At 55.8% G+C, this 25,652-nt stretch overlaps 2 protein-coding genes and 1 long non-coding RNA gene across 3 annotated transcripts; 1 reads left to right on the top strand and 2 right to left on the bottom strand.

Moving 5' to 3' along the window:
* Window positions 1-6,204: 6,204 nt before the first annotated feature.
* Window positions 6,205-15,696, bottom strand: CDH16 (cadherin 16). Its single transcript, XM_063111340.1, has 18 exons — window positions 15,539-15,696; window positions 14,763-14,820; window positions 14,430-14,513; window positions 13,830-13,985; window positions 13,622-13,760; window positions 13,121-13,279; window positions 12,097-12,293; window positions 11,358-11,480; window positions 11,025-11,175; window positions 10,521-10,748; window positions 10,362-10,438; window positions 10,099-10,287; window positions 9,784-10,025; window positions 9,064-9,197; window positions 7,983-8,225; window positions 7,709-7,816; window positions 7,355-7,471; window positions 6,205-6,559 (listed from the first exon to the last, which is right to left on the bottom strand). Exons 2-18 carry the CDS (start codon window positions 14,805-14,807, stop codon window positions 6,462-6,464), a joined length of 2,490 nt encoding a protein of 829 aa, XP_062967410.1. The 5' UTR covers window positions 14,808-14,820; window positions 15,539-15,696; the 3' UTR covers window positions 6,205-6,461.
* Window positions 15,697-18,782: 3,086 nt separating this feature from the next.
* RRAD (RRAD, Ras related glycolysis inhibitor and calcium channel regulator) lies at window positions 18,783-21,798 on the bottom strand. The gene is made up of 5 exons (XM_063111242.1): window positions 21,667-21,798; window positions 21,055-21,433; window positions 20,633-20,706; window positions 20,300-20,504; window positions 18,783-19,455 (listed from the first exon to the last, which is right to left on the bottom strand). The coding sequence occupies exons 2-5, from the start codon at window positions 21,416-21,418 to the stop codon at window positions 19,178-19,180; spliced, it is 921 nt and encodes a 306-aa protein (XP_062967312.1). The 5' UTR covers window positions 21,419-21,433; window positions 21,667-21,798; the 3' UTR covers window positions 18,783-19,177.
* A 131-nt stretch (window positions 21,799-21,929) lies between these two features.
* Window positions 21,930-24,721, top strand: LOC134388308 (uncharacterized). The gene is made up of 3 exons (XR_010024630.1): window positions 21,930-22,044; window positions 23,399-23,492; window positions 24,344-24,721. It is a non-coding gene; the product is annotated as an uncharacterized LOC134388308 (long non-coding RNA).
* The last annotated feature ends 931 nt before the right edge of the window (window positions 24,722-25,652 follow it).

Raw genomic sequence — 25,652 nt, 5'->3', positions numbered from 1 at the left:
GATGCAGGAACAATCTGGGGACCCAGCATCTAGAACTTGACTTTCAGAATCTGGGGCTTTGGAATCCTATGGGCCAGTGACTGATGGCATTTGAGGAGATGACAGAAGCTGTGGGCACAACCACATGCAGTAGTCCCCCTTATCTGTGGGATATACATTCCAGGGTCCCCAGTGGATGCCTGAAACCCCAGACAGTACCAAACCCTCTACATACCATGCGCAAATTTCTTTTTCCTTCTTCGCAATTTCACAGATAGAAGAATCATTTTTACTGTGGATCTTAGCAACCGCAGCATACGGGTTTTTTTTCCTTTCCTTTTAAGTGGAGAACTTTCTCCTTTTCATTTAAAGGAAACACTTTACAGCTTCTCTTTGTCATATCCGAATTGCCAGCATCACCGCTCTTGAGCTTTAGGGCCATTATTAAGTAAAATAAAGAGTGATTTGAACACAAGCACTGCAATACCAGGACAGTCAATCTGATAACCAAGGTGGCTAGTAAGTGATTAAAGGGTGGGGAGCGTCTACAGCGTGAATGCGCTGGACAAAGGACTGATTCCCATCCCAGGCAGGATAAGCAGGACAGCATGAGATTTCATTGCTACTCAGAATGGTGAGCAATTTAAAACTTGTAAATTGTTTATTTCTGAAATTTTCCACTTAATATTTATGGACCACAGTTGACTGTGGGTTACTGAAACTGCAGAAAGCAAAGCCATGGATAAGGGGGATTACTGCACACTCTGAAAGGTCAAGTACAATCTCAGGGGTCATGGACCCCAAAGGCCATTTATAGAGGAGGTGATCCCTGGGGGTGGGGCCCACAGATACACAGAGGGGCACCCCAGAAGACTTGAAGGGGCTCCTTACTGCTGAAACCAGGTATGTATATGTGTATGGGGGATAGGGGTGTCATGTCCTGAACCCAGCAACATAATATAAATGCACAGAAAAAAGACTAGAAGGAAATCTGATAAAAATGTTACTGTGACAATAAAAACAAGAATGACTGCAGCTGTAATAATAATAACAGTAGTCGTTCCATTTTTTTCAGGGCCAATTATGTGCCAGCTCCTGTGCTAAGTAAGGGCTTTGCTTGTGTTATCTCAGTTAATCTCCACAGTGTGCTCTTTGCTGGGGGATGAGCTCTATAAATGTGGCTGGCTTTTGCCAGGTCTTCAGCCTCCCTGGAGGTGGACAGATGAGCCCTCAGGCCCAATGTGTCTGTGCTCTTTTTGCCAGCGGTGCTCCACTTGGCCCTACTCCTCTAGGCGTTGGGGCTTGAAATAGCAGCCACTCGAGAGCTGACAATCAAAGGGCAGCTAAAAAAAGGCCCCTCAGTCTGGGCTCTGTCCCACACGGCTCATAGGGCCTATTTTGGGGGACAGGGTGCTGACGTGCCAATGGAAAATCCGTGGGGTGGGAGTCGCCAAGGTGGGGGACCCATGTGCCTCCCTCTCACCATCCTGTCCCCCTACCCCTGAGTGTGCGTGTGCACACGCATGCATACACACACACAATTTGCAGCCCTTAGCCCACCTTCCTGACTGTTGAACCCTGTCATCCCTACAGCAGCCTAGGAAAGGGGTGAGGAAACTGAAGCTCAGAGAAGGGAAGTGACTTGTCCAAGTTCACACAGCTAGGAAGTGGGCTGGACAGTGGCCAGATTGAGCCCCTGTGGCTCACAGCCCAGTGCTCCCCTGCAGAGGCAGCCCCTTCACTGAGGAAGCCAACATGTCCTCTGGAGCATCAAAAGCTGGAGATGGGAACAACGGTGGTGTATTCTAGGGTGGGCTGGGGAGGAACTGAAAGTGACTTGTGCTCCTAATGACCACCTAGGATGAAATCTCACTAGAAACCCCAGGCCAGTTCCTATGGGACCTTTCCTGGCTGCAGGAAAGACAGCTGGAGTGGAATCTCACCCACAGTGAGCCCAGTCCACCACCCCATCCCTGTGACCACCTTACCCCGAACCCTTTCTGGCCCCCCACTTCTTGGCTGGCAGCCCCTGCCAAGTTTCCAGGGAATGTGTCAGATAAGGGGCTGGTGCTCATGACTCCCTCCCATTCAGCCACTATCTCTGACCCTCCTACTGCCACCACATGGGTAAGAATAGCAGCAACCCCAATGAGTGGGCATTCACAGGGGTGCCAATAACTTGGGACAACATTGCAATGTCTTTAAGTGCGCAGCTCTAGCCCTTAGATTGAGGACAAGTCTGAAGGTCCCCCTCCCTATCAGTTCCAGCCCCATCTGGCCCTCTACAATGCTGGGTCCAAAGTCCACCCCCCCCCATGGTAAAGTTCCAAGCCGTATCCCCTGCCCCTGCTGCCTCAACAGAGGGGATCTGAAGGGGATCACACCATTCTGTTGATCCTGTCCGGGAGCCTGAGCCCTGTCCTCCACTGAGGAGCTGTGTGATCTGGAGCTGGGCACTGTCCTTCCCTGGGCCCATAAGCAGGGCAAGGTGGTACAGCAGCCCCTTGAAGCATGGGACACAGCCAGCCAAGTCCTCTCCTAGGGCGGGGCCCCTCATTGTACTGATAACCACAGCCTGGCCTGGCTTCTGAATGTCCCTGTGAACACTCACTCTGCTTTCTGGTCAATGGGGATGTGGATGGGGTGAGGATTCCTATGTTCCATGTGTAGGGGTTCCTGGGATATGATTACAGGATGTGTGGGGGGCATGTTGTGGCTGAGTCCCCTCATGAATCTCCCTGTGACATTCCAGCAAGTGTGTGAGGGTGGCTGCGTCACTCCGAAGGTTGTTGTCATGGAACACACAGTGAGCATCACAGTGACAGAGGAAGGGGGCAGATCCGGGGAGAATTGTCTCCAAGTTTCTGAGTCTGTGCAACACCTGGGGGTAGTCAAGGGAGCCAAGTCACCCAGTCCCATGTTAGTGGCCCATGCAGCTGTCACAGCCTAACTCACTGTATGGACCTAGACCCAGCGCCACCAACCCTAGCCTCCTTGCCCTACCCCTACTCCAGCCCACTCTCTTTCCTCATCTCTCCCCTGTTCACAGGCAACTCTTCCTCTTCACCCTCAGGCCTGCCCCCCATGTATGCATCTACCCAAGGGATCCCAGGGCAGAGGAGAGGGATGCTAGGGGAGGGAAGGAAGCGATGGGCTAAGGCAAGCCCCTCACACGCTCACACACATTCTGACACAGGCATCACCCAGACCGAACAGCAGCATGCACATACACACCGACAGACACACACCTGATAGGGTGACAGGGCCGCCGAGCGGTCTCCCAAGCTCAGTATCCCAACGCTAGCCCTACCAGGCAGGCCCCATAGCCCCCGCAATCTTTGGGATCCTCCACATCTCTGAGGCCTTCTCATTAGAAACGTCATCGTTGCTGCTGCAGGACATCTGGAGGTCGTTCCTGAAGCGAGCTAGAGTCCTGGGGTGGGTGTTGTTAGGTGTGGGTGGGGAGGGGTCTCTGAAGTCCCAAGACTTTTTCTTTGTGGGTGACCTCTGGGCCTCTTGCTTCAAGAGCCCTAATCACTGGGGCTGGAAAAAGTTTAAAAATATCCTCATGTTTACATTCTTTCCAAGTCTGCCTCCCGATCCTCAGTGCTTAGTCCCTTTGATCTGGCTCTGTGCCTCTGGAAGGGGCCTGGGAGAGGGAGCTCATGAGGGTCCCTCTGGGGCTGACCCCTCAATGCCTTCTAGCTCCATACCAGTCAGAGTCCTGTGAGACCCCTCAACATCACAGAAGCAGAGAGAGCCTAGGTGCTTGGCTGAAAGGGGGAGCTTGCCCTGAGTCATCCAGCCAGGTCAGATAAGGCCCCTCTCCATACTTTCTCCCCAAAGCCTGGGTTTCATAGGGCCTCGAGGGAATAAGTGTGCAGCTTCAAGCATCTATAGTAAGTGCCCCAATGATCCATGGGCTGGGGAAAGCCACATTTACTGAGCTCCTGCAGTATGCCTGGCACCGTGCTAAATGTGTTTTCCGGGAATTATCTCATGTAGTCCTCTCCAAAACCTCATGATGTGAGGCCCATTTTTTCAACAAGTAAACTGAGGCTCAGAGTGGTAAAGCAATTTACCTGGAAACACACAGCAGAGATGAGCGGAACATGGATCACATGCTCTTTTACACATACTGAGCCACTGGTTATGCCCCACCTTCCCCAGCAGGGTCTAGGCCCTGCCTGCAGAGTGAGGACAGGCCTCACTAGCATAAATCCTTGTAAGCACTGACTGACCCACCGCCAAGCCCGGAGACCAGGGCCAGATTTCTGTTTCTCTCCCTCTGTGACCCAGGACAAGCCACGCTCCTTCTCTGATACTCACGTTCCTCTATAGAATGGGGCTGAGGATCACAGGAGAGGTTTATATCCACAGATGATCAGGGAAACTGAACCCTTGTCCCCGGGGAAGGGGCTTGTAGTCAGCCTCAGCACTGACACAACCAAGGAGTGACCTGGGGCCTGGAGCCCAAGGATGAAGCCCTCAAACTGGGGCAGACGCCTTAAGTTGCTTGCTTTGTTGGTGCCCCCCCCACCTGCTCACCAACCCACCCATCTATCTACCCACCAATTCGTCCATCCACCCATCTACCTACCCATCCATCTATTCACTCTCCCATCCACCCACCTATCTACCTCTCCACACTGCCAGAACAAGGACCCAGAGAGCAGGGTTGCTCCAGCTCAGGTGCTGCATCTCACTGGCTGTATGAACCTAAGAAGGTCCCCCAATCTCTTTCCAATTCACCTTCCCACCTTTGCAAGAAGGAGCTGACCTGGCTGATCTCTAAGCCCTTCTGGGGGACCTTGTGGGAGCACAGACCAGGCTGTGGACACTTCTAGAGAGGTAACATGGACCTAAGCCAAACAGTTCCATCTTGTGCCCTGGTTCCAAGACTCCCTTCTTTAGCCCTTAACCTCGCTGATCTTCAAGATCCACTGGACAATGGGGCCAATAATCTGCCCTTGCAGGTTGATGGTAAGATTAGATGAGATGCTACCTCCAAAGACCTTTACACCCTGAAGACTTCTGAGTGGGCTCAGGCTGAGCAGAGGATCCTCTCAGAGAAGCAGGGAATCCCTGCTGTGGCTAGGATAGTCAGCTTAGCCTCCAGTGGGTATACTGGAACCCAGGATGACTGGGGCCAGCCTCAGAGTGCATCCCCTGGACTGGGGATCCTGGCTGAGTCTCCCAGGCTCCCCCAGACTGGCTAGGATGCCCGCCCTTTCTCTATTGGCTGGGCTTGGCCCCCTCCCACAGAATCTGCCAGCAGCAGAGAGATTATCTCCTAAAAATAGGGCCTGGGCCTCACATAGTTGTTTTTCTCCCTTCCCCGTGATTTACCATCACCAGTTCAGGGTGCCTGGGACAGCAAGTCCCACTCTGGCTCCCCAGAGACCATTGGGAAGTGGGTATGGAGGAGCAGCAGGTGTTTGGGGTCAGTCAAGGTTCAGGGATTGAAGGTCAATCTGGAGGTGTGCTCAGGGCTCAGTAGGGCACCAGGCCCATGGTTTAATCTTGGGCCAAGGGCAGGGGTTCACCTGGGGCAAGGGCAGCTCCAGGGTGAGCCACAGGTGTTCCTGTCCCACCCCAATGGTGTCCATCTGAGTGACTCCCCTTCCCTGAATTTCTGCAGATGCCTCCATGAGATCACCGACCTGTGTGTGAAACCAGAATTGCCCTGAAGCCTGCGCTGGGGCAAAAGGACACATCCTCAGCCTTACCTCTCCTGTTCCAGCCCCATGGGGCCCTCAAGATTCCTGCCCAGGCCCCCTGAGACTGAGGGACCACTGCCCACCCCTGTGTGCAGGTGACTCGTGCAAAGGGACACAAGTGTGTTCACACATGAGCAGAGGACACAGACTCACAAGGTTGTGCCCTCCCATAAGAAAGGTGATGTCCAGGAAAACACGGAAGTGACACCCTCAAAGACAACCTTCCTTGAAATCACCTGCACAGAGTTAACCCACCCAGGGTCTGCAGCCAGTAGGCTCTGGATGCCCAAGGAAATGACCCACCTTGCTGAGGCCCCAAGATCTTATCAACAGCCCATATGATGCCCCTATGTCCTTCCCCACAGGGGACCCCAGTCTTGTCCCTCAAGCCCCCAGACCCTTTCTGTGCATCAGGAGATGGGAAAGGCATGAAGGGGCAGGCATGTGCACACCCATGCACATGCATGCGCACATGCACATGGACACTCAGACACAGGCACAGCAATCCCTTCGGGCCCAGCCCAGATCTCTAAGGCTTTATTATTGGACAAACGTGCTGCCATTGGAGTGCTCCCACAGGCAGCCCATAAAGTCAGTATTCAGGCTCTCAGGACATGTCTGGTGATGGTAACTTTGCCCCAGGGCAGGCAGAGGAGCTTCTACTCTGTCCCAGCCCCTGCTGGATTTCAGGTGCTGGGCCCACTCCCAGTGGATTTGGCTGGAACAAAAGGCCAAGCTCCCAGTTGAGCTTTCAGGGACCATTCAGACAGCCGCCTTCAGGGGCACGCTGTCCGCTGGCTGATCCAGATCCTTCTTCCTCACCAGGGCCAGGTGGGTGAAGATGAGGATGAGGAAGAAGCCTGAGGGGCCCGAAAGGCATGGATCAATCCTCAGAAGGGGCTGCGGAACTTGTCCATCACTAGGAACTTCCTGCTATTGGCATTAGTTTAATAAAAAGATGACATTCCCTAGACAGCATCCCTGAGGCTGGACTGCATATAACTCTGTGGTGCTGTTGCCTGGAGAAGCCTGACTGCTTGGCCTGTTTGGCCCTCACCAGGCCCTCGCCTCCGCTGAGGCTGCCCCAGCACACCTCAGCCTCCATTGTCCCCTTCTCTGGGGGACAGTTTGGGTGGAGGTCACCTAGGAGCCAGTGAGTTGTTCTCATGGACCTCCAAGAGAAAGGTACATCATAGTATTGTGCTAGAACCAGCAAAGAAAACTAGTAAGGAAAAATGTAGGAGGCTAAAGAAATAAAAGGGATAAAGAGGGTAGCTTAGAGTGAAGGAATTAGACCAAAAAGACCTGGGCTCTGTCACATCTTGGCTGTGTAGCCTTAGACAAGTCACTTAACTTCTCTTAGCCTCAGTGGCCACATCTGCAAAATGGGGAGATACCAGGATATACCTCACAACTGTGGTGAGTATTCCATGCAATAATTCACACAAAGTGCTTGGCATAGGGACTGACACAGTCACATTTTCATAGGATAAAGTAACAGTAATTGCTGTTATCAATGATGATGATGACTGTGAGAGTTGGGGGATTCCCTTTTCAGACCTGGGACACCATGGGTACAAGGGGCACTGTTTATTGGAAGGCTGTGGCTCCAAACATCCATTGCACCCCCCCCACAGGAGCCCAGCCTCCGTTACCTATGGCTGCCAGGGTGCCCACGAGGATGCCCACTGCAGACAGCTTTGTGGGCATGCCCTTCATGCGGCCCACCTTGCGCATGCATTGTCCCTCCACGTTGCAGCGACACACGATCACTGGATGGGAGGGGAGGGGTAGAGGAAGATAAGGGTGGTGAAGGTGTATACTCCTCTGTGTGTGTGCCTGTGGGCACCTGGGTATGTGTGCCCGGCCACACATGTGCAAGTGTGCACAGGCATGTGCTGTCTCTGTGAGCCTGCATGCACCATACCCAGCCCTGTCCCCTGAATCCCAGTGGTTCCCTCAGGAACTGCAGGCTGCCAACCTTGGCTGCACCCACACCCCAGCCTCACCTCGGACCAGAAGCTGCCACATCTGGGCATTGTGGCTGACAACTACAGGGACTGCGTGTTCACGTGGTTCTACCCAATGCAGGGCCAGAGTGAGGTAGGCATGGGAACCTGTTGGGAACCCAGGCAATGATCAGGGTCACCAGTCTGAACAGGCCCTCTGGAGGTTGCTCCCTCTAGGTCCAGCCCAACCCCCACCATAGAAGGGCATTTCACTTCCAAGTGACACCCCCTCCCTGCCTTGGCCACAGCCTCCCTCCCTTCCCCCACCACACACCATTGAGAGGCTGGAGGCGCCAATCCCGCTGCACTGTGGGGTTGGGACCAAGGGAAAAGCTGTAGGGACTGGGCCCACTAGTCAGGTCAGGGTCTTCACTGGGCCTGCTGACAATGATGCCATGGTCCTGGCGGGGTGTACAGAGGTGTCGGGAGGGCACAGGGGCCAGAGTCAGGGCAGGGGCAGGAGGGGCCTTCAGGAAGTGGATCATGAGGGTTGCAAAGGTGTTCAGTCTTGGCTCATCTGCAGAGGAAGCAATGCAAAGCTGGCCCGGGCATTGTCAGGGGTGGGGGTGAGCTCCAGGGTCCTTGGGCTGGTCCCTCTCCCCACAGCCCACTGGTGTCACCTTGCTGGTGCCCCTGACATCCAGCCACTTCTCTCCATCCCATTTTCAACCCCATGCTGGTCTCTTCCTCACAATGCACTTCACTCCTTAACTATCTGAACAGCTGCTGGGCCCACCTGCGCTTTTCTGGATGCCAAACCTGCCCTTGCCACTACCCCTACTGCTGATGCCAGGGCCCAGCAATGCAGAACTGCCCTGGCTGTAGAGGGGCTCACCGTGCTGAGTCTGCCCTGTAACACAGGACAGCTCAGCTCAGAGCTGAAACCTGCCTACCCAGCATACTCAGCCCCGAGCCAGCTCTTCATCCTGGCAGAGCAGCATTCAGAGTCCTCCACACCTGGCCTCAGTGTCCGCATTCAGCTCATCTCCCAGCAGTCTTGTCCCAGATGCAGCCCCTGGTCCTTCTTCTACCTCCTGGTTCCAGCCCTGTACTCTCTGCCCCCAGCCTGTCCCTGAAGCCAACACCCTGAGAAGCACTCCAGGGGCAAAGGGGCAGTGCTGGGGGATTTCAAGTGTCCAGCTAGGAGGGTGGTTGGAGAGGGGAAGCAGAGGCCAGGCCTACGCACCTGAGGATAGACCCAGAGAGGGACACTGGACCCAGCTCCTTGTCCCTCTCTCCTGCCTGGGACTGGGTGGGTGCCTGCAAGGGTCTCAGGGAGGAAGCTCAGTCCTGCCCATCTGTCTATCTGAGGTTTGTGCTCCCTCCCAGAGGCCCCCACAGCTACCTGGCCATACCTGCATCCTGGGCCTCCACGAGTACTGTGTACGTGTCCCCAGGCAAGGCACCCTGCAAGGACTGGGCTGTGTGCACCTCCCCGGAGACCTCTTTGATGCAGAGCCAGCCCTCTGAGTCATTGACCAGGGAGAACCTGAGGCCCAGAGAAAGGGGGGAGGGGAGGACAGGACACACTGGGATTACATATGGGGTCTTGCCCAGAAACCCCCAGGGCCCTGTAACCTCCTCCAGTTCCACATCCTGTCTGTGACTCAGGCAGCAATAGTGTCCAGCATGCCCAGTCCCACTCCCCAGCTACAGGACTTGTTGTGGGTGGCAAGGGGGACTTGAACAATGAATACTGTGGGAAGGGGACTATCAGAGCCTAAAGGGCCTGATTCAACTTCACTAGTTCCAGATCACCCCACAGGAGTTGGGATGGGCTCAGAGCCTGGGAATAACCTTGTCTGTGCTGCAGTCTAGGCGGGGGGTTGAAGGGAGGGCCTGGTTGAGGATGGAGAGGCATAATCTGAGCTTTCATGGGGTCTAAACACCCCCCTTCATGGCCTGCCCAGTCCATCCAGCCCTGATCCCCTCCAGGAGTTATAACCTTGGCATTAGCCACAGTTTGAGTAATATTCCAGGCCATGGATAATGTGAGTGCCCTCTGTGACCCTGGGGTCATCCCTAGGAAGCACAGGGAGATCCAGCCTAGGTAAGGGCCTGGGCTTTCAGCTCACCTGAGGGGTCTGCTCATGGGGTCTGAGGGCTGGATGGTTAGCAGGAGGGAGCCAGCTGGGATGCTGACTGGGACGCTGGCTTCGTAGCTCTCCTGGTCCAACTTGGGGGCTGGTATCACCCTCTCCACCAGCACAGTCACTGTGGCCGTGGCTCCAGGGCCTGGACCTGGTCCCACCAGCTCCTCCACGCTCCGCACCACCACCACCACCTTGTGACTTGGAGCTGCCTCATAGCTGAGGTTCTGGAAGGCCCAGGTCACTTAGGCATGCATGTGTGCATGTGTGTGCCCCTGTCCCCTCCGCCCAGCCCCTTACCTTGTGTAGTCGGAGTTGGACATGACCAGAATTTGCCTCCCAGTCCAGGCAGAAGATCCCTTCCGTGTCCCCCGTCTCAATGGCAAAGTCCATGAGGCGGAAGGCAGGCTCGAGGTCAGCATCAGTGGCCATGAGTGTGGCCACCAGAGTTCCGGGCTCCGCATCCTCAGGGAGGCTTACAGGCCCAATCTGGAGAAATGGAGAGGGGCGGTGAGCCCCCAACTAGTGCCCTTCCCAAGGTCTCCTCCCCAGCATCTGCTTACCTGAGAAGTGGTGAACTCAGGGGCGTGGTCATTGACATCTTTGATCGTGACTGTCACCTCACATGTGCTGCTGAGGCCTGAGGCAGGGGAGGGCGTACTGGTGAGGCCAGGGTAGGAGCAGAGGGGGCAGGGAGCCCGAGTGATCATCAGGGCACTTACCACCCTCTGCTCCTGCGAGGTCAATGGCCAGCACCTGAAGCAGAATATTCTGGCCAGCTTGGAGTGGGACAGCCCCCAGTGTCACACTGCCTGAAGTAGGGTCCAGCTCAAAGGCTTTCCCCTCTGCCCTCTCCTCAGGGGCAGGGCTCAGTAGCCGATACACTATGTGGGAATTGGGGGAGCCGGGGGCATCTGCATCCTCGGCCGACAGCCTAGTCACTTCAGTACCTGCAAGACAGAACCCACCTGGGTAGGACCACATCCCAGCCTGGCGGACTTACCCCACCCACTCTTCTTTTGTGCTGGACTGAACTTGAGCTCGTGTGTGTGTGTGTGTGTGTGTGTGTGTGTGTGTGTGTGTGTGTGTGTGTGTGTGTGTGTGTGTGTTGGGGAGGGACATTGATATGGGGGCCTGACACTGGGTCCCCACCCCAAAGAAGAGCAAAATGGGATGGTCATAGGAACTCCACTCCTCCCCGCTCCCTGACAAGGCCCATAACCCACCTGGGGGGCTAAGCTCAGGGATGCTGATTGGGGGGCCATGTGGGAGGCAGACAGGTGCGTTGTCATTCTCATCCATCACCACCACATGCAGCTCCAAAGGTTCTGTGTAGTCCTCGCCATGGGAATTCTGAGCCTGAACCTGGAGCAGGTACTATAGTGGGCAGTGGGGGCAAGAGCCAAGGGCAGCTATAGGTCAGAGCCAAGGGCAGCTCCAGCTTTTCTGGGCTCTCTTCCAATGCCTCAGCATCTGTGGGGGATGTGACACCCCCAAAAGCCAACTGAACAGAGACCAAGCACCCCCAGCCTGCATACCTGGCTTCCCGCTCACCTCACCTCAGCCTGGGCTTCTTGGTCTAGTTTCCTGGTCACATAGAGTTTCCCCTCTGCATCCACATCAAAGGGTCCAGGGGGCTGGCTCTCCATTTGATAGTGCACATCCCCCCCACTCCAGTGTACCTGGGAGGGGGACACAGAATGAGGGCACCCTGGGCCAAGGGGCAGAAACACTCCATGTCAGCCCTTGTGCCCCAACTGATTACTGGGCAAGGAGCCTGGTCCCCAACTACTGTGTGACTCCAGGCAAGCTGCTGCCCTCCCTGGGTCTGGAGTCCAGGTAGGGTCCTTCCACTGGGGGCCCTTGTTGCGTTAACTCCATAGTGGCCTTGCCCTGGTCCAAGCCTGGACCTTGCCCAAAGTGCCAGGTTATTTTATTTTCTTTCCTCTCAGGCTGGGCCTTACTCTAGGGCATTCCTAGAGGAGGCTTGAGACATTCCTCGTCTAAGGTGACAATCCTCATGGCAGCAGGAGGTGGCAGCTGTTCTCCCTGAGCAAGCCTTGGGCAAGCTCGGGAGGTCAGAGCCCAGAGCCATGCTTGCCAGGAAATGGCAGCTGAGGGGCTGTGGACCTGGTCCCAGAGCCTTGAACTCCCCACTCCATGTTAAAGTGATGAAGAGAGTGGAGGAGGAGCAGAGGTCAAGCAGGGTCCCAGGCCCACCCCCCAAATGTCCACAAGACTCAGGCCCAGCTCCACCACCCATAGGGCTGTGTCAGCCACTGACAGCCACTTACTCACCTGGGAAATGTGATGTGGATATGGGACTTCGAGATTCTCTGCCAGGTGGATAGGCTCTAGGGGCAGCCAGGTGCTCTCTACTACAGAGATGTCTATGGTGGCTGTGGCCTGGTGGCCTGAAGCCTGGTCGCCCATGTCCTTGACCTGTACCAACAGCTGGTAGGGCCCCTCTAGGGCATGGTCTAGGCTGGTGTTCCCTAGAAGGGGTAGGATGGTCAGCTGATCAGGCCAGAAAGCAGGGGCCAAGGAATCCTCATCAGCAAGGTACCAAACACACAGCCAACCATATGGCATATGTTCAGGACACTCTCTTGGCCAAGGGATGAGAGGGAATTTTAGCACCATTGTGAGCATATAACCAGGACCTGATAGTTTGCAAAGTCACTTCCATATCTATCCAATGAATGATCGATGGACTGGAGGGGTAGATGGATCACTAGGATGGGGAGGTGGGTAGATGGGTAGATGATGGGATGGATGAATGGATGGTTGATTAGGTGGATGAATGGAGGTTTGGGTGAGTGGAAAGATGGGGGTTTGGGTGTGTGAATGGGAGAGTGTTTGGATGAATGAGTGTTGAACAGATGGACTGCACAAGTGGGTGGGTGGCAAATGGGCGAATGAGTGGCTGGTGGGTTGATGTAATTCACTTTTCTTTGCATCTCCAGCCTGTGCCTCTGGTCTGAGCTCCCAAGCACCAGTCTCTCCAGCCATCAGTCCTGAGGTCTCACAGCAACCTCCTAGGCAACAAGCACTTAGCCCACTTCCATCCTTGTCCCATAGGCCCAGGTCTCCGGAGTGTGGAGCTGAGGAGCTCCATTCACACCGTTTCCTAACTCTCGACACACGGTCCTGCCTCAGCGTGTGGCTCAAGCATGGCCTGCTGCCTTGGCTCTCACCACCTAGAATGCCCTTTCCTTCTTTATCTCTCAAGCCCTAACCCATCCTCTTGCAGCCCAGATGCCACCTTCTTTCACCAGCTTGCCCTGACCCTCCCTCCCCATCACACCCAGCTCAGGCTCACCCTTGGGGCTGAGGGCCAGAGCCCCCAGCCGAGGCTCCAGATGAAACATGTCTGGGGAAGGTTGGGGTGGGGCCTGGCTCAGGATGTGGAAGCGAAGATCAGAGTTAGTTGTGCCTGGCTCGTCCCCATCTGAAGCCTCAAGGAAGAGGAAAGGGATGCCTGTGTGAGGGGAGGGTAAACTGTAAGAGATGGAAGGTAGAGAGAGTCTCCCATGCCTCCCCTATCTCTGCCTGGTTCTTCCTTCCATATCCATCATTATATCAGGATTTTGGAGGTGAGCCACAGCTTTTCACCCCACTTAATAGATCGGCAAACTGAGGCTAAGAGTGGATGGGACCCTCAGTGGGGTTCGGGGGTGCAGGATGGGACAGAAAGGGGAAGGGACAGCTTGGACCCTAGCTGCCCTATTTCTGTGCTGACTGGCCATCTCTTTACTCTCTGCTATCTCATCAGTGCCCACCTAACCTTGCTGGCTGTAATTTGGCTGCCCTGGGCACTCACCAGGCCTGGTGCCCTGGCTCAGCTGAACCCTATAGGTGGCCTGGGAGAAATAGGGCACCTGATCATTCTCATCCTTCACACGCACAAGCACAGGATGTGGGCCCCACAAGGCACGTCCATCGTCAGTCTCCAGGGTGACCTGGCAGGCAAAGGTAGTCAGTGCTGGCCTTGCCTGGCCCGCTCTCCCCTGCACTTGGCCCAGCCATACCTGTAGCTGGTACTCTGCCTGCTCCTCTCGGTCCAAGGCCCTGGTCACCAGCAGGAATCCAGACTCTGGATCCACAGTAAAGGGGCTCCCAGCTGCCACTCCTGAGTCCCCTGACAGCACAATGTGGCCTTCAGCTTCCTCACGGGGCAGCGGCAGCTGAGTGGAGGGGCGTTAGTGCAGGGGGGAGAACAGAGGTGAATGGAGTGAGGACCAGGCCTGGGGATGCCCCCTCCACCCAACGAACCCATTGTATATGTGAGGAAACCGAGCCTCAGAAAGGGCTGACACTTGCCTGAAGTCACATAGCAGGTAAATAGCAGGCTTGAGGTTCAAAGCCAGAGCTTTTTTCCCTGTCCCTGATACTCCCCAATACTCCCTGCTCTTCTTTCTGAAGTTTGAAACCTCACCACCGATATTTTGTTCTTTCACTAAAAGCTCTACTTTCCTCTAAGATTAAAATCTTGTTAGTCATTCACACTGTAACATGTACTCTTCTGGAAGGCAGGATTTAAAAGAGACAGAGCAAGAAAGAGAAAGGGATGCTAGAGGTAGGAGAAGCAGGACCTTGGGGGAAGGTAGCCCACCCAGCTTTAGGCTCACCTTAGTCAGGTACAAAGGGAAATTCCCACCATAGTTTTCTGGGACTTCCACATAGAGCTCCGCAGGTTGGGCCTCCGGGAGAGCCTGTGGGAGGATTCTCACCTTGTCTCCAGGCTCTGTCTTCCTGTCTGGGCACTGGCACCTGACAGCAGGGGGAATTTCTGCCCCTTCCCTGTGCCTGTCCATATTAGTCCATCCACCCTCTGGCCTTTGACCTCTTGACCCGCAACAGGCCCAGAGTCCTAGCTCTGAGACCCCCACCCCCTGTACTACTCCCATAGGTATCAAACCCCAAGGCCAGGACCTGAAGGAGAGGGGCAAGGCCCAGCTCACCTTGAGGACAGGGAGGCAAAGCAGCCACAGCCAGGCAGGAACCATGGTCAGGATGGGCCTAAGGGACATGGCAGTGAGGATCCAGCCCAGATCAGTGAGGAGGGGGTTCCATCCCATACACACAGCCAGAGGAATCTCACTACAGACTGGCCTGCTCTTCCTCCTCTTTAAGGGCCTGTGGCTCCCCATCACCCACAGAGTAGTGTCCAGCTCCTCGGCCAGGCCCACAGAAACCCCCAGGCCCATCTCTTCGCTCTTGCGCCCACATGGACTCTATAGGAGTTTCACCTCCAGACCTTGTCTCCTTCCCATCATAGCCTCCCAGCTCATAGATCTCGAAGAGGTAGTTTTCCAGCATCCCCCCAAATCACAAAAGTTTGAAGCCGGAAAGACTCTGACGACTCTGAGAGTTACTTCCTGTAGTCACCTCATGTGGCAGGCAAGGCCTAAAGGGCAAGGCCTGGCCAAGGTCATGGAGGATTTGACCACAGGATTCCTCCTGGAACAGAGGTCCTGTGGCTCAGGGTCTCCAGCATTGTCCTGCCTCCCATTGCTACCCTCCAGACACGGAGTGTTCCCAGGGCAGGAACCCTGCCTTCACCTTGGCATTTTCTGGCTCTCAGCTTGGAGCTGGGCACACAGAGCACTGACAAATCGACAACCACTCTACGATGGATCCCTGGGAACTCTTCCCTGGACAACAGGAGGGCAGGGCAGTGTTCTCCTTGCCCCCCCCAGCCTCAGTCCTGCCCACTCCTCCACTCCCAGCCCCTCACCTGCTGGTGCCCAAGGCTGCCTCCCGTGGTCCAGCCACCGAGAGAGAGGGCTCCTTCTCCAAGGAGCTCTGGCCAGGCTGGGCTGGCTGGGGTAGGGAAAGGCAGGCACTTGAGCAGGTAGGCGGTCCAGCCCCACTTGCTTAGGAGTGGAAAACACCACTGGCTCTCAGCAGCAGGCCTGGCTCCACCCAGCCCCCCAAGTTACTCATTGACTTTGGAAAGCTGGGAGCTGCTCAGCATCCGTGACTGCCAGCCCCGGGAGGTGGGCAGATCATCAGCCTGGCACTTCCTCAACCCCTACACAGCCCATTGGGTATTCCTTGGCTCTCTGGGCTCAGACACTACTTTTTCTCTGGGTCCAGAATCGATCTCCCAAGCACCAGAGCCTGCAACTGCACCTTTGCACACTCTGTTTCTTTTACCTAGAATGCTCTTCCCAGCCTTTCACCTGTGTGGTAAGCACCTTGCTCATGCTGCAGTATTCCATTCAAATATTCCCTTCTCCAGGAAACCTCCCCTATGTTCACAGGTTAGAATGTCCCCCCAAAGGGCCGGCCTGTGGCTCACTTGCGAGAGTGTGGTGCTGATAACTCCAGGGCTGTGGGTTCGGATCCCTGTGTGGGGATGGCCGGTTAGCTCACTTGGGGGAGCGTGGTGCTGACAACACCAAGGGTTAAGATCCCCTTACTGGTCATCTTTAAAAAAAAAAAAAAAAGAATGTCCCCCCAAGTTCATGTTGGAACTTAACCCCCAATATTGTGACACAGAGTGGAGACTTTAGGAGGTGATTGGATTGTGAGGACTGTGGAGTAATGGGTTGATGGTTTAATGGGTTGTCATGGGTGGGGTTTTCATGGCTTTGTAAGGAGAGAGTGTGGTTAGCTCTCTTGCTCTTGCCATGTGATACCCTGGACTCCCCACCCAGAAGAAGGTCCCCACCAGATGTGCCCCCTGGACTGCGGACTTCCCAGCCTCCAAAACTGTAAAAAATGAACCTCTTTTTTTTTTTATCATTACCCAGATTCAGGTATTCTGTCTTAAGTAACAGAAATGGACTAATACGGGGGCCTCTTCTGGGAATATCCACCCCCAACTCTGGTGTCATATGCTACCTCTATCAATGCACAGAGGATATCAGATTGTCATTGTGTCTCTTCCACTTCACTGGGAGCCTCTCCAGAGACGAATTCAGGGACCCAGCAATGAGCTGGCTCTCACCCTGCCCTGGCAGCTCCCAACTGGCTGTGGAATTAAGACAAGGAGCCAGAGGTTGCACATGAAGGATGGATGAGCAGTGCATGACCTGAACTAGGAATATGGGGCTCCAGACCACCCAAGAGTGGGACCGATGCTGGTGGGGTGCAGCAGACTGTGAGCTTCCGTGAGGCTCCCCAAGTCCTCACACTGTCCACTGAACATCGACAGGGCTGGGACAATGGACAGTCTCATGTCTCTGAGAAGGAAAGAGAAGACTGAACCAGCTCAGGTGACCTTGAGGGAGTTGCAGGGTTGACCAGGAGCCCTTCCCCCAGTCAGGGCAGCCAAGCAGAGCCAGCAGAAGCTTCTGAAGCCTGGGAGTCTGAGACAAGGGGAGAGGGTGGGAAGATCCTGGTCTCCAGACCCTCCCCATCCTTGGTGCTTCCCATGGTCTCCCTCAAGTCCTTCCCACTGAATATCTGGTTAGTCTCTCCCAGGCTGGAAGCTGGGCCAGGACCCCTCAGGTGCCCCCCACCTTGTCACAAGCTGAGTGTCTGCCTCAGGGTCACTTGGGCACCCAGCTTGAAGCAGTGCAGCGTGGTGATGTTAAAGGGGGTCTCACATGTGCTGAGCTCCTCTCGTGCGCCCAGCACTGCTCTGAGCACATATCCTCATAATTCCATTCTGAAGGGGGTGTTGTCCCCATGTCACACACTGGGCACAGAGAGGCTGAGTGGTTTGCCCAGGGTCATACAATCAATGAGTGGCAGAGCCAGGAAGGCCTGGGTTCCTCTACAGGCTTGGGGACCCCCACCTGCTCTGAGAAAACCATGCCCTCCACATGCCTTGAAGTATGTGGGTGGGGGTGGAGGTAGCAGCAGCAGCTTTGAGCTGTTCACGCTGCCCTGGGGAGCATGTGGGTGAGGCTCACAGGCCCCCCCCACACACTGAGGAGCAGCCCACAAACCTCCTCCTGCCATTAAACAGGCTGCAATCAGGGTTCTAACCAGGTTGTTTGGACTCTCAGGGCTTTGTGGGAGGAAGTGTATGGACTCTGGCCTGCAATCTCCTCAGAGGCTGTCCCCTACCTTGCCCCAAGGTTGCCTCCAGGCTTTGGAGATGGGCAGACCCGTATACCCACTCAGCCACTTCCTACCCATCACCAAATGAAGATGCATGTGCCTGAAACCATGTAGGTAAACTCCTAGCAGGCACCCGCACTGAGAAGGGTATGGGAGCCATGGGCCCCCCTTCCCAGGCATGGATGGGTGGGGAGACAGGCACATCTCTAGCCATAAACACACAGGCACACATTCCCACACCAATGCAAGACCTCTCATTCCAGGCAGGGAGGGCTCTAGGGAGCTGTTCTCACCAAAACTGAATTAGCCAATGCTGAGCATGGGATGTTCTAGCCTGGCTACTCATAGTGGAGAGAACAGTGAGGGCCCCCTCAGTAGCCCCTCAGCCAGGAGGTAGAGGAGCCATCTGCAGTCAAGTCTGCCTGAGTGTGCCTCCCTTAAACCCACTTTTAAACCAGCTGCCTTCTGCCTCCTCACCATGGAAGTCTCTGAGTTCTCCCCAATCCCCCCCACTCCCCACCTCACCCCCACCCCACCTCAGCTGATCCCCAGCCACTCTGGAGGGAGCAGGGCAAAAACACCAGCTATGGAGCCAAACCCAGGGTTCTTGTCCAGTTGCGAGACCCAGGACAGGGCATGTTCTCTTGGGCAACCTCAGTTTCCCTTTATGTACAGTGGGTGATTAAACCCTCAATCAGGCGGTCAACGGCAGCTGAGGAGGAAAAGGATCTGGATAATAGGGGCTTGGAGGGGTTTGTGTCTCTTCCTACTCCTTGGACTCCCAACCAGGCCCCACCCCCAACCTGCTCCCTCAGTCCCAGCTGGCTGTATCTGGGCCCAGGCATTAGCACAGTCAAGGCCACACACTAGAATGGGGCAATGAGCCCCCAGTCCTCAACTTCAGAAATCCTCCCTGCTCCTGAAGCCCCCAGATGGGAAGAAAGACAGAGCGAACAGCCCTGGCATATCAAGAAATAGTATTTATTACAAAAATCTGCATGTAAACAAATAGCCACCACACTGAACAGCCTACCTCCAGGGCATGCACACCCTGGGTGTGGAGAAGGACAGAATCCTCTCCCCACACACAGGCCTATCCCTCAAGCTGGGCTCAGGCTGCTGCTCGGGATGCACATGGGCCTGCACACGCATCTACGTGCGCCCAGTCCTCACTGGCCACTGGGAGCCACCTCCCTGGGCAGCACTATCTGTCTGTCCATGACCATGAGGTGGGGGATGCCCGGCTGGCAGCTCCAAGGGGCCCCAAGTCTAGGCCAGCCCTGAGGCACCTAGGGCGGTTGGCTGGGCCAGCCCACCAACCATCCATCCATCTGCCCACCGCCATGAGAGCCCGTGGGGCCTAGAGAACCGAGAGATCGTGGCAGGACTTGGACTTGGCGCGAAAGGCCATCTTGCGGCTGTTGCGTGCTACAATGCGGCCCAAGAAGCGCTTCGCCTTCTTGCCAAGGCTCTCTCGCCTCCGGGTACCTGCTTGCCGTCGTGCATTGGCCTCTTTGCTGTCTCTGCGCAGGCGTATCTGGCGCACAACACCTTCAAACAGTGCCTGGACATTATGGTGCAGCGCCGCTGATGTCTCAATGAACTTGCAGTCAAAGACCACAGCACAGGCCCGGCCCTCTGGTATGGGTGGGGACAGCCAGGCACCATTAAAAAAAGGGTGGGTGGGTGAGGAGCCCACTCAAACCCTGGCCACCCCATGGCAGCTACCACTCAGGAATCTGTGGGTAAGGGAAGGGGGAGCCCTGGGTCCTCCCCAGAAACACAGAGACCCCAGATCCTGTACTGAGGGCCCTGTGCACTGCTGGGTCACCCCACTGTGCCTGCTTTTAAAGAGCCCATAAAACAGTGGCCCACAAAAGAAGATTCATTAAATTAAATAATTTGAAATCTGATACTTAAATGGAAATACTGCAGTAGTCAACATAGGAAAACGACAACTATGTTGGACAGCTTGGTGTGTTAGGATTTGGTAATACATGATAAATGACCCAGTGGACTTGCAAGGGGTTGGGAGGACAATGTCACCAAATCAATGCTGGTTTCCTGTGAGGGACTCAGTCCTGCGAGCCACAGAGAAGGAAGCTGAGCCTGAGTGGGAAGAGTCCTCCCCAGGGCCAAGTCTACATCGAGACTGGCCCAGGCCTGGAATCTAGCCTCTGACCTCCTGGATGGTTCCCTGCATTCTCCTCACCCCCCCACCTGTCAGGCCAGGGCCAAAGGGGGCAGGAGAGGAGAGGCCTGAGGTGCCCCAGCTGCCCTAGCGGCCTTGGTTCTTTCCCTAGCCCTCTCAGGCCTTTGGCAGACCTGTGGGCAGGCAGCAGCTCTCTCCCCCTTCCCTCCCCTCTTAGTTTTCTTCCTGAACATTTTTAGCCACTGATGATCAGCGGGGACTCGAGGTGAGCCAAGATTGACTGGACCCCAGCCAGGATCTCCCTCCCTCTCCAACCCACTGCCTGCTCACCATCCACGGAGACCTCACGAGAGCGCACCAGGTCACTCTTATTGCCCACAAGGATGATGGGCACATCGTCTGTCTGCCGTGCCCGCCGCAGCTGGACCCGCAGCTCTGAGGCCTTCTCGAAGCTGCCCTTGTCTGTCACTGAGTACACGATGACGTATGCATCCCCCATGGCCATGCAGTGGCTGGGCAGCCAGCGGCCCCCATCCTGGGGAATACACAAAAACACCTGCCCAAGGGTACTCATGCTCCTGCCACAAGCCCGTCACTCCCAGCAGGTCCCTACCCCAGCTCAACCCTCCCAACTCCTGTCCTTGGTCTCAGCCTGCATCTTACCTGCTCCCAAATGTCATACACCATGAGTGATGCCTCTTCTCCATCCACCACAATGGAGCGATCATACATGTGCCCTAGGCAGGAGGCCAATAGCCAGGTCACCAGCTGGCTATTAAAAGCCCCCAACCCCAGTTATGTTCCTGCCAGCCCTGGCAGGGAGGGATGTCCTGTAGCCATCGCCCAGAGTAGTCCTATCTATGCCTTGGGCCCTCTACTCTGGGCATTTCTTCCTCTACCAAATGCTGGGGGGAGGTAGGGGAGGGGTACCTCTCCCTTAATTTCCCCATCGGTGAAATAGGTAGGTAGAAGCAAAATTCTGGAAGTGCCTTTAGAATCCCAGGGTATTTGCCGCTTTTAGTCACGGTCCCCAGTTCAGTCCAGTCCTGGGATTTTCCCTCCCCTGAATAGCCCCTTCCACTCACCTGCAGCCTCGGCTTCAGGCCCGTCCTCTACGCCACCGAAGATGCGCGCCAGGGAGCTCTTGCCCACGCCAGGCGCCCCCAGCAGCAGCACTTTGTAAACGCTCTCGTCTGAGTCGCTGCCGCCTGAGCTGAGCGAGTCCGAGGAGCCCTCGGGCCAGTCCGGCCCGGGGCCCTGAGTCCCGGTCGCGGCCGCTGCCAGGGTTCCGGGAGCCAGCGCCGCCTGCAGGTCGCGCTCGTCCACCGGCATGCTCCGGCGGTGCAGCGGGGGAGCCGGAACCCAGGGGGTGCTGCCCCGACGGCGCTCGCGCTCCCGGCCCCCGCCGCGGCTCCCGCCAGCTCCGCTGCCGCCGCCATTCAGGGTCATCACGTCCGATGCCGTCTGGGGGACGAGGAACCGGGATGGCCGGGTGAGCCGCGGGGGAGGCGGGATCCGGACGCGCCTGCCCAACTCGGAGTCAGGCGAGATGCTCGGGGCCCAGGACCTGCCGCAGCCCACTCCCAGCCACCATGGTCCGTGCGCCCTCCCTAACCCGTGACCCATCCGCGCCTGGCCCATCTGTCCGCAACCCAGACGGCGCAGCCACCCTCATCCCGCTCCACCGGGACACTCACCCACTAGCACACAGACACGGTCAGGGCTAGGAGCCGGGATCGAATACAACCCACTCGCAGGCACGGGCTCGGACACTCGGATCCTCGCAGCTGCTGCAGCCGCCGCCTTCCCAGTCCGCGCTGGGTCCGGGCTCCACAGCCGCCTATTTAAGCCTCCGCCCGCCCACGCCCACGCCCACGCCGCTGCGGGGACTGACGTGTCCGCCCCCCCCCCAGGGGAATCCCCCACCCTCCTCTTAGAACCTCACTCCCACCGAGCCCCCGCCCCACCTGCCAGGGGCGGCGCGGGTAGCTGTATGGGAGTAGAGGGGCAGAGGAGTGTGGTCTGAGCGAGCGAGTGTGTGCGCGCGTGCGCGAGTGCGAGGCGGGGAGAAGGAGGTGAGTGTGTGTGAATGGGGGGAGAGTATGAAGGGGACGGAGCGAGCGGTAAGCCAGACCATCCAAGTTCAGCAACTCCCCTCTAGTCAAGAATTAAGTCTGGCCCTTTAGAAGTGAATTTTCCCTTCCCTCTCTCCCAGTCCTGGCCTGTTGCCCAAGCAAGTAGAAAGGTTATGGGCCGGAAAGAGATCCACCCTCTCTGCCCAAAACACCCACTCCCCACAGGTCCAGATGTGAGCTAGAATTTAGGAGTACTAAACTGGGGCTTCCAGCCTTAATGCCAAATCCTTTCCACTCCCTTCCCTGTCCTGGGGAGTTGAAGATTCTCCTTAATGACCCTGCCCTTCAGGGCAAAGTCTGGTGTCACCAACCCCCCTCCCCAGACCCTGGGGGCCCTTACAGGACAGCTGGGGGCATTGGGGGCTATGCAGAATGTGTTGCATGTGCAGGTGTGTGCTTGCATCCTGGGGAGGAAACACCAGCCCAGAAAAGGGAAAGGATGAACTCTCTACCCTGTCTCCCAGCACCCACCAAGCAGCTGCCAGCCAGTCTGCTAAAAATATCTGCCCCTGGCTCTACTCCTGGTCATTCTGGGCTGGAGGTTGCCCAGAGGTGGGGAAATCCAGGCAGACAGGCATTGGATGCCAGCAGGAGAGAGCCACTTTAGAGCCTTCAGGGTCTCTCTCCTTCCCTCTAGCCCCAGGCTGGACCTGTTCAGGGCACATCTGGGCCTAGACATTCAAACCCCTACCCAGGAGGGGCATAACTGCAGAAAATGGTCAAGGGGTGGGGAGTGCCTTAGTCCCCACTTGGTGCCACAACTGCCCAGAGCTCAACCCCCTTCCCCCCAGACCTAGGATGAGGGCCTGGGGCACAGAGGGAAGGAGATGTAGTGGGGCGACTTGGTTTCTAGACCTGACTCTGCCTCCAGCCTACTTGGTCTTCCTTTGTGCTGCCTCTGGATACCCAGCTATTTATTGGGCATCATAGGGCCAGCCGGTGGCTCACTTGGGAGAGTGTGGTGCTGATAACACCAAGGCTACAGGTTCGGATCCCTACGTAGGGATGGCTGGTTAGCTCACTTGGGAGAGCATGGTGCTGACAACACCAAGTTAAGGGTTAGGATCCCCTTATTGGTCATCTTTTTAAATAAATAAACAAGGCATCGTAAACTATTATCCCTTGCCCACCTTTGAGGTGTGTGACGATTGGAGGTAGACAGGCTGTGAAGTGTTCTGTGACAGGGATCTGCTATCAGACTCTGACGTTTGATTGTGATAAGTTGTGGGGGTGGAAGGCACCCATTTGGGGCTCATGACATTACAAATGGATGAAACCTGGTGAGCTGTCCTAGGTTGTCATGGAGACCTGGGCCAGACTCTCTGGCTGCTGCATCAGTTTCCGTGGCAACACCTAAGAAGGCCTTGGATTGATGAGGGCCTGGCTAGGTAAGGTTAATGGGTTCGTGTAGGGCCCTCTTGTTCTTGAGGTCCCCAAAGTAGGCGAGAGCTGGTCTGATGGGTGGTCTGCCATTTGTGTCCTCTCCATGGTCCTGGGGGATCTTGGAGGCCTGGGCAGCCCTATGCTGGCTCTGGCTTCGTGGATGAGTTCAGTGGGAACAGGGAGTCATGGGATGAGCCTCCTGTCAGAGGACAGAAGTCTCAAGAGCCAATGTACCACTTCCCATCAGGAATTCTGGCTGGGCGACTTATGCTTCCTGATGGAGTTTGGATGTGTTGTCCCCTCCAAAACTCATGTGGAAATTTGATCTCCAATGTGGCAGTGTTGGAAACTGATTGAGTCATGGTGGCAGATCCCTCAGGAATGGATTAATGCTCTCCCTGGGGCGGGGGGATTAATGAGTGATTTCTTGCTCTATTAGTTCCCGCGAGAGCTCATTGCTTAAAAAGACCCTGGCACCTCTCTCTCTCTTGCTTCGTCTCTCTTGCTTCCTCTTGCCATGTGATCTGCTTGTACCTGCCGGTTGCCTGCCACTTTCCGCCATGAGTAGAAGCAATCTGAGGTCCATGCCAGATGCAGCTGTCCCAGAATCATAAGCCAAATAAACCTCTTTTCCTTATAGATTACCCAGTCTCAGGTATTTCTGTTATAGCAACACAAAATGGACTAAAACACCTCCTCCCCCCCCCCCCCACCTCCATGACTGCCACTGGAAAGAGCCCCTGGGAGTCCAGCAGAGGGTGGGTGTGGGGTAGCTATGGCCCTTCTCAGCAGGGGACCAGATTTCCCCTCTGGTAATCTAAGCACTTGACCTCAGCAGTGTTTCTTCATTGCCTAGGAAACTGTATCCACAAAAGGCCACTCAGGCCCCAGGCATTCCAGTGGCTGCCCCAACAGGCTGGAGACACTCACCACAAGTCTACGTATGACCAGGGGACCCAGAGACCAACACCAGGACTTGACCTTGAGACACCTGCACTCCCACCACCTGGTTCTCCCAGCTCTCTGGGCTGAGCTTGGCTGCCCAGAAGGAATTGAGATGGGAACTGAGACTGGAAAACCCCTTGGACACCCTGTGCTTCAAATCCCAGCTCTGCCCCTTGCTAGCTGTTTCACTTCTGTCGGTTTATACTGGCTGAGCCTGTTTCCCCCCATGTAAAACAGGGATAATGTCTTCCCGGCGGTTGTTATGACACATAAATGACATGAAATGCTACTATTATTTGAGTAGTTGGCTCAAGTCTGGCACACAGTAATAGCTCGATAAGAACATTCTTACCCATCACGCTTGCTTGAATGGGGCAGGGTGAGTGAATCCATGGGCCCTCCTCTTCTGCTCCATTCTCTCTAGGATCGTGGTTTGCCCAGGAGAGGGGTCCAGATCTTGGGAAGGATGCAGATACCTCTCCCCTCTCCCCCATACCCATCTCCTCTCTGTGGGAGCCCACACCCACTCCCCTCCCTCAGGTAACCAAATGTTGCAAAGGGAAATTGGCTGGGCTTCAGTGTCCCCACCGCTCCTCACACCACAGCCCCCTGCCCCAGCGTCTCTGCTCCAAGGCTTAACTCATTCCACTGACCTCTACTAAGTACCTACTGTGTGCCAGGGCCTAGTGCTGGGGGCAGGATGATGAGCAAAAATAGACATAGCTGGGCATGTTCATACATGTCATTTAATCCCCAGTTCAATCTCATTTAGCTATGATTTGTTGTTCCCATTCTGTAGACACAGGCCAGAAACAGCAGAGCGAGACATACATGGTGGTAGGTTTTAAGGACCTCAAACTTCACAATGCCCCTGTACCCCTGTGTCCTCAGACAGCAGCTGGGGTTCCAGAAAGTTCCCTGGGTGCTGGCCCAGTATGCACAGATGGCGTCCCTGAAGGCTGTCAGGGGCCAGGAACAGATGAGTCAAGACTGACCAGGAGACTATCTGATATGCCAGCTGTGGCATGAACAGCTTGCTGTCCCTCACCCACCACAGCCTGGATGCCAGGATGGGCCAGCTGAATGACTCAGCAACACCTGCCTCCCCTATGACCCCCATCCCCAGCTAAACACAGACACCACGGCCACCTCAGACAGATGGGGACTGTCAGGGCAGAGGTTCAGGGCAGAGGTACACACATGGTAAGGCCTAAAGCTCA

The sequence above is a fragment of the Cynocephalus volans genome, chromosome 10, assembly GCF_027409185.1.
Source record: "Cynocephalus volans isolate mCynVol1 chromosome 10, mCynVol1.pri, whole genome shotgun sequence".
NCBI classification, from domain to species: domain Eukaryota; kingdom Metazoa; phylum Chordata; class Mammalia; order Dermoptera; family Cynocephalidae; genus Cynocephalus; species Cynocephalus volans.
This window is presented reverse-complemented; position numbering and strand designations above follow the sequence as displayed.